Source organism: Branchiostoma floridae, chromosome 13 (assembly GCF_000003815.2).
Source record: "Branchiostoma floridae strain S238N-H82 chromosome 13, Bfl_VNyyK, whole genome shotgun sequence".
NCBI classification, from domain to species: Eukaryota; Metazoa; Chordata; class Leptocardii; order Amphioxiformes; family Branchiostomatidae; genus Branchiostoma; species Branchiostoma floridae.
The window spans coordinates 3,963,731-3,971,994 of record NC_049991.1 but is presented as its reverse complement, the minus strand read 5'-3'; the positions used below and the strand labels follow the sequence as shown (position 1 = coordinate 3,971,994).

Here is an 8,264-nt window from a genome sequence, read left to right as displayed (position 1 = left end):
AGGGTTCGGCTCACAGAAAAGCTGACGGGGAGATTTTGTGCCTCTTGATCAATTCCACCTACGGTTTGAAACTGTTGGAAAGGTCACTAGGTAAGAAATAAGGGATCGGCAGTCGTTCCGAGAAAATTAGAAGGGGTGGGCAATAAACAAGGAAATGACGAGGAATGTATTACGCCTTTAAACATAGAAACGCTGACTACAACATTTTGTTAACCCAGACCTTTTTGAGAAAGATAAGAGCTTTCTTTTAAAGTCCAGTAGATAAGAAATAAGGAAATTGTTCCGAAAAAAGTAGTGAACGCTAACTTGAAAATTTTGTGAACCCCACGTAAGCTCAACGGGAACAGGTTGACAAAGGTCACCTCATAAGAACTAAGAATTCTAAAAGATGGACGGACCTAGAATATCAGTATGGCAAAAAGAGACATATGCTAATTGATTTCAAGGAAACATACACGTCATACCTTTGCAAAAGAAAAAATTGTGAATTTCTTGTTTCATTTACTACTGTAAATGTTGTGCTGAGTCTAGCTCGCCGCTGGCTCTCCTAATAAGTTATCAAAGAGGCATCCATTTAGCAGGAAATAATAAAGACAGGAATTGTTATAGCCTTTTCATATTCTGGGTACTTTGACCTAACTTCCTAGCATTCGCGTACAGGGTTCACTCGTGCGTATATATTCAAGTCCGTATGAGGTCCGTATGGACTTCTTAGCTTCTACCAGGCTCCTCAGGTCGCTGAATGATAATAGAAATTGGACAAATATTATTTTTCCAGCAACCTGGTAGAGTCTAAGACTTTTATGCGGACTTTATACGGACTTGAATATATGCGCACGTGTGAACCCACCTTTACTTCGAGAGATAGTTTTATAAATACGTGTTTGAAGTTTTACTATCTAATGTCATAAGATGTTTGTTTGAAAAAGTCAAGCGTACTTATTAGAGTTATGACCAACAGTGATTTGTAAAAAAACATACACTGTATTAACTTGCCTTAGCTTACGATCATTGTATTCGATCATATAAGAGAGGATATACCCAAAGACCACCTTATACAAGCGACGAAAAGAAATATTTTACGGTGACAATTTCTTCAAGTTGAATAAAATGCAGGAAATCCGTACCAAACGCGTGTCATACTGTCAGGAATACAGACATGGAGTACGAACTACATAGGAGTGCCGTATGTGCAAGCATAGGCGTGAACGGATGACGGGATGTTGGTAAAATCTGAGAGCTGAGTTGGTAAAAAATATTTACCGAAAACGCCTTTTACAGACGTCATATTGGCGTGGTACATCAGCGATACGTGGAAATGCAGCTTCATAGCAAAATACATTTCCCTCTAGAGCGGAAGTGGCGACAAATTCCTCTGCACTTTGTACGATACAACAGTCACCACAAAATTCAGTGACGTCACTTGTTGACTAACCAGGGACTACCGCAAACACACGTGACGTCGTGTTCAGGTAACGTTTAGGATGTTTGGCCCAGAAGACAAAGGTCCTGGGTTCAATATTCTGACATGCCACCATTCGGAAAGGCAGATTAAGCCACAGCAAGTAAATTCTATGTATGACATCCTATGGAATGCAAAAATAATGAGATGACGCAAAAAAAAAACAAGATGGCTAAATTTTCAAAATACAATGTAGACACAAGAAACGTCGTAACACGATTTGTGACATGATGTGGCTTCACAACTAACAAGGCAACTAGTGTAGTAAAAGCGGTATTAGTGTGGTACACTGATACACGGCTATCACTTGCCAAGCTGGCAACTTCACTCAAGGCTTCCATATTGGTGGCACTTTTACAACTATCCAACATTAGTTTCACTTCTGCAACTATAGTTATGGCTTTCTTCCTAGTACCACTTCTACAAGTATAATCATTAGGCTTCAGCACAACATGATTGCCTATTTTACTTCATCCCCGAAGAGGAATTTTTTTCTGAAATCAGGCGAAAGTTAATGAGCGGCTGATGTCATCCAAGAAATTTACTTGCTGTGGCCTGACACACCTTTCCTCACTTCGCCCAGGTGGAAAAATTCAAAACTGACTTCAGTTTATATGGAGGTAATAGAAGGAGAGGGTCGGGTTCGCCTTCCAATACTGTACCTAGACACCATGCATAACAACACTGCCTCCAAGGATTCAAGAAGGCTATAGGACTATATTATTTTATATATGACACTGTTACAATAAGTTAGCAACTCGAGTGCAGTGCCACACTCTGCGCAAAAGCAAATTAAAACGCACACTCAACGCATTTACGAGTCAAACCTTTGCGTACCAACGGTTAGAGGGTACGTAGTCCAGAACCAAAAAGTTTAGCAAATTTAGCTCACAAGCTAACTTAGGTTTTTGCGAGGTCAAAACGTCGAAATGCATTTTTGAACAAAAAAAAACGTTGATTTTTAAGCAACTTTAATCTTTTCACTGGTTGGACTAAAATGTGGACAATTCGTATCAAACTTATCATAAAAACTTGTGTAAGAAATGCAGTAAGTCATCAAAATAGAACCGTGTACTGTGCGCATGCAAAGGTGTGAACGGATGGTAATTGGTAAAAAAAATTCAGCGCTGAGTTAATTGGAAATGTTTACCTTTAAACACCTGTAGAGACGTCATATTTGCCAGGTAAACCTAAGTATACGATACGTGGAAATACCGCGCACATAGCGCAACATATTTCCTTCTAGAGCGGAAGTTACGACGGATTCCTTTGCACTTTGTACGACGGATTGAGTAAGTTTACGTTTCCATGCCGTCACCATTTGACCCAGCCCGCACTGTACAAACACTCGACAAAACAAACAGCTGATAACAGCCAAACGTAACACGTGAGTCCCACAGGAAATGGAAGAGTATAAAACTGGACCGGTTTGGTGCTACAGGCATTCACAACTTCACATCACAGAGAAGAAGAAGTCTACCTTTACAAGGAAGAAGCTACAGAGAGTGAGCCAGCAGTCATGTATTCAACAGTCGTCTTTTGCCTTCTCGCCTTGAGCGGCACACCAGCCATGCCTGTTACAGACCAGGTGAGTTTTTGGCGACGCCTACGGGACAAGGCTGATATTGTTCGTTGTCCAACGTTCACGTTAATTTCATTTTAGGTCGTCGTACGACTTCGATTTTGGAAAATTTTCAAGCAGGCTGTGACAAAATTAACCATAGCCAAGGAGCTAAGACAGTTTTTGCATATGAAGACTGTGGAATTTTGCACGACAAATGCACTACTATCACAAAAATGCTCAAAGTTTGCGACAGTAAGGTCTACGATCTTTAGACAATCATAAGACGAATTTGGCAGGGCCCTCAGACAAAAAGTTTCATCTTTCTTTACGTATTTGATGAGCTTTAATGTTCTCGCGGTTTCATGGTTAAAGCGACAATTACTAACTTCTTTTTATATTGTCGTATTTTATAGGCGAACAGCACTCAAGCGGTAACGGAAAATATTCTAAACGCCACCGAAGCGCAAGACGTCACCGTGCAGCCAATAGTAGTCAACGTTACAGAACAGGTCGACGCGTCGCAGCCGACAACAACACAGTCCACGTCATTGGTCACTGACGACAACGCAGTAACGAATGCATCTACAGCGACCGAAACAGTCGTGATTGAAACGACTACCGAGTCAACAAGTAAGTCTTAGAACATGTCATCTTTCGAAATCATTATTTGCTATTTGTGATTACGTACTTTGAATCAGACACTACAAAAAATCCGATCTAAGAGCCCGTATTTAAGTATGCGTAAATGTGCAATTTATTTGCGTAAAGGTCCCCAAACTTCACGCATACTCTTCAAAATGCATTTGTATGGATCCTGTGTAGTAGGAGGTCCATATAGGATAGCTCATATTCCTTTACTGTCTAGTTCAGTACTTAGCGAAACGTGGTCTTGTTTTTGGCTACATTGTATTTGCCATTTACGTGCGTGAAAGAAATAAGTTACCCCACAACCCTCAGAACATTGCTCTGTTACAACCAATAGGTTCGTACGACCAGCTTAAGAACACCATACAGTGGTAAGTTTTTTTATCATAAATTCACAAAAGGCAAAGCTACAAAATAGATGAAAACTGTTATTGATTGTTTACAGAGTTTACATGTGGAGGAAAGGCCGCCGGTCTGTATGCAGATCCAGACAACTGCTACCAGTATTACGAGTGTGTTGAGGGCTTCAGCACCGCGTTCCTCCGACTCTGTGCGCCGGGAGGACCCGTCTTCGACCCCGCCAAACAGCGCTGCGACTGGCCGGAGAATGTGCCCGCTCCTTGTGGGGTGAGTATAGTAACACATCTTTCATTCAATTTGAGTCGGTCAATGGGCAAGTGGTTAGAGTGCTCTCCTTGCAAAGGCTGTGAGTACATAATCATATATACTTCTTTCTCTACCTGCTTAGCACTCGGTATGTAGGTACGAAAGAGTTAGATAATGTAAATTGAGTACACCCCACTCATCCAGTGGACTAGTACCTCTGCTGTACATGTAGTGATTGCACAAAGTTTGTGACCGAAGGGCATTAAAACAGAGATCGGCGCCTCCCCATGCACCATCTGGACTAAAATTCTTAGCCATGTTCGAATCTCGAATAGACCTCTTGCCAGCTGCGGCGGCCATTTTGAAATTCCTGGGGGCATCCGGGATCTTGCATCAAACCGAGGCTGCATTTGGTTGGTGCTTCCTAGTTGTAAGGCTGTTTTTTTTACAGTATGGCTATGCCATATTCAGTGGTAAGTTTTACCCCTCTCAGATGTAATGCTGCTATGACCTCGTTGCAAGTCATTATCCTTTGTAACGTTTTCGAATTTCTTTAACTGATATTACAGACGAAGGTTCGGAACGAAGGAAGTATCCGAGCTAGGTCCAGTCTGATGGCCAGGGCTTCTTCCACCTTCACTTGTACGGGGAAGCAGCCGGGCCTGTACGCCGACCCTGCCGACTGCTCCATGTACTACGAGTGCGTGCTGGGCCACCCCGTGTACCACCGGCCCTGTGCTCCGGGGGGAACCGTGTATGACCCCGCCAGTCTTAGGTGCATGTGGCCCTATGAAGTTTCCGGTCCTTGCGGGACACTGAGTGCAAATGTAAGACCCTTTATTTTACTTTTTTTTTACTTCAATACACTATGCCTATTTTCTCATGTCTACCCTGTCATATCATAATGAATTATCTTATTTTCCTCCAAATCTACCAATTTTTCTCCATATTATAAACAAAACACCCTCTATTTCATTTTTTTTTTACATTAATCCACGATGTCTACTCTTTCGAATTTTCATGTCTACCTCGTTATTATAATCATATTTTCCTCCAATAAACAGTTCCCCAACTCAAGGAATGTCACTAACCACAAATTTTGTCAAAATCTCTTGTTACCTTTAAGATATTTGACCAGAGTGTTGTAAAGGCACTATATTTTTTCCCTCACATTGTGAAGTCAGCACTAAGTCAAAGTGCAAAAGGAGTCGGTACCGGCCCCCGTCCTGGTGAGAGAAATACAGTACACTGTAATGTAATTTACCATGTCAAATAAACTCCCATGCTAATCATATCCTTTTTGTATGTATCCACAGCTTTTGACTGACCAAACTGCTCACGATGTCCCCGTCCCCTCCACCTTCACCTGTGCGGGGAAGCAGCCGGGCATGTACGCCGACCCTGCCGACTGCTCCATGTACTACGAGTGTGTGCTGGGCCACCCCGTGTACCACCGGCCCTGTGCACCGGGAGGAACCGTGTATGACCCCGCCAGTCTCAGGTGCATGTGGCCCTACGAAGTGTCCGGTAATTGCGGGACACTGAGTGCAAATGTAAGACCCTCTCTTTTTACCTTTTTATACATTAATTCACGATGCCTATTTTCTCATGTCTACCCTGTCATATCATAATGAATTATCATATTTTCCTCCAAATCTACCAATTTGTCTCCATATTATGACAAGAGACCCTCTTTTTCAGTGACTTTTTTTACATTAATCCACGATGTCTACTCTTTCGAATTTTCATGTCTACCTTGTTATTATAATCATATTTTCCTCCAATAAACAGTTCCCCAACTCTAGGAATGTCACTTACCATAAATTTTCGTCCGAATCCCTCGGTATTCCGAAACACTTGGTATTCTTTTGTTAAGACACGTGATTTTTCTCTCAGGCATATTGGACGTCAGCACTGGGACAAAGTTCGTCAGAAGTCGGTACCGGCTTCCGTCCTGGTTAAAATAAACACACTGTAATGTATAGTTTACCAACTCATATTAACTTCCATGCTAACCATATGCGTTTTGTATGTATCCACAGCTGTTGATTGACCAAACCTCAGCGAACGTTCCTGCTCACGATGTCCCCGTCCCCTCCACCTTCACCTGTACGGGAAAGCAGCCGGGCATGTACGCCGACCCTGCCGACTGCTCCATGTACTACGAGTGTGTGCTGGGCCACCCCGTGTACCACCGGCCCTGCGCCCCGGGGGGAACCGTGTATGACCCCGCCAGGCAGGAGTGCAGGTGGCCCTATGAAGTGTCCGGCCCGTGCCGAGCTTACGTAAGTAGCGCCGCGAGTGGACCTAAGGATACATATACAGTTAAAACCAACGTTTCAGTGACCGTCTGTCGCCTTCCACAGTGTATTTCTCGCTATATTGAACTGCAGCTAGGTGTCGCTGCTAACAATTGAGAAAGAACCTTGTTATTCCGCCAGTGAATTTACAATATGACGAAATTCACAGATTTCAATATTTTCAACGTTATAATAATGGCTAGATGTTTTGTAAGGTTGATTTTCATAATGATTTAAGTGTGTAGATATTCTAATATTTGACTAGATTTTTCATCCAAATTCTAAAATAGAGGACTTGATAGAAGAAATATCTAGTAGTGACTAATATGTGTTCTTTATCTCATACAGACCGTACCATCTAGCCAGACCGAACGATTCTCGTGTGCGGGGAAGGCGCCCGGTCACTACCCCGATCCTGACAGCTGCAGCCGGTACTACGAGTGTACCCTGCTCAGCAGTGAGCCGTTCCACCGGGACTGTCCGCCGGGAGGCCTGGTGTTTGACGCCGAGAGGCAGTACTGCACCTGGCCGTGGTGGGGCATGTCCGGACCGTGCGCGGTAAGAAGCTAATTCTTGGGTGACTTAAACTTTCGAAAAACTGTCCCCACCGGGAAGTTACATATAACTTGCTACTTTTGTTTAATTGCACTTTCGGCATGACCCCTTCCGTGACTCCGTAGAACAACTTGGTGTTACAGGGCTGTTTAAGGGCACGATCGGGCTCTATATTTTTAAAAACTCCGTTAGAATCAACCCGGGACCTAGTGACAAATAAATGCTGTAATTAACGGTATTGCTAACCTATCTAGTTTGTTAGATTGATTCTTTAGAATCGTATAAGAGACATTTCATAAGTTTTTTCTTTAATGTTCTAATTATTTGTTTGTTTGGTTTTATTCAGAATTACGGACAGTGAGGGAAAAGGCGCAGAGCTTCCAAACCCGTCGACTCATCTCAGCTGGACTGAGGCCTACGTCATACAAAGAAGTGAACTAATAGTTTGATTAAAATTATAAATAGCAAAATAATTCTGCCTTTGTATATTTCGTTCGTCCATCATTTATAACATGATATAATGACTGGAAGGTTTTGGAATACATGTGCAATATCCTGGGAATATTTTGAAGTTCCTTTTGGTATTCTTCAGTGTCTTATACTGTACAGTATTTATAGTATGAAGAAATAAAAACTAAGAAGTGCAAAATACAAGTTTGTGACTCGATCCTTTATATCTGCGAATAGTGGTAAATGACGGGGATTTCATACTTAGTTTTCAATATTTGAAAGTTAGGTAAATGTGAACATGATTAGACATAGAGTATGCAAATCAAGGTCTCATAATTATAAAATTGCTGAGGAAAATGTTACCATTAGTTTTGTACTTAGATAAAACTTTAAACTTTTGAACAACTTTTGTCATTTGGGTGGAGAAGATGGTTTACGGATTAATAAAGACTAAAATATTTGCATTATCAATGAGAAGCATGTCAGCATATTCCCAGGGTATGAGGTCGTGGGACTCTTGTTTTCTCTTATTTAGTCTTTCCAAAACTCCTTCGTTTTATATACATTTTTTGTAATGAAAATAGGCGTTTATTTGTTGCTATTTTAAGTCATCTAAACCGCCAAACAACCTTCAATATTGTTAACTCTAATCTAAGGTCCTGAGTTCAAATCTGGCTGCGGT

At 41.9% G+C, this 8,264-nt stretch overlaps 1 protein-coding gene across 1 annotated transcript; it reads left to right on the top strand.

Moving 5' to 3' along the window:
* The first annotated feature begins 2,890 nt into the window (after positions 1-2,890).
* On the top strand, positions 2,891-7,752 carry LOC118429357. The gene is made up of 8 exons (XM_035839838.1): positions 2,891-3,050; positions 3,440-3,656; positions 4,117-4,298; positions 4,847-5,104; positions 5,594-5,830; positions 6,320-6,562; positions 6,926-7,135; positions 7,479-7,752. The coding sequence occupies exons 1-8, from the start codon at positions 2,982-2,984 to the stop codon at positions 7,491-7,493; spliced, it is 1,431 nt and encodes a 476-aa protein (XP_035695731.1). The 5' UTR covers positions 2,891-2,981; the 3' UTR covers positions 7,494-7,752.
* Positions 7,753-8,264: the final 512 nt, after the last annotated feature.

Excerpts from the sequence above, each read along its gene's own strand:
- LOC118429357 (XM_035839838.1), top strand. The coding sequence starts at position 2,982 with ATGTATTCAACAGTCGTCTTTTGCCTTCTCGCCTTGAGCGGCACACCA. Across the intron at positions 3,657-4,116 it reads AACGACTACCGAGTCAACAA|AGTTTACATGTGGAGGAAAG; the intron begins GTAAGTCTTAGA and ends GATTGTTTACAG. Across the intron at positions 5,831-6,319 it reads GCGGGACACTGAGTGCAAAT|CTGTTGATTGACCAAACCTC; the intron begins GTAAGACCCTCT and ends ATGTATCCACAG.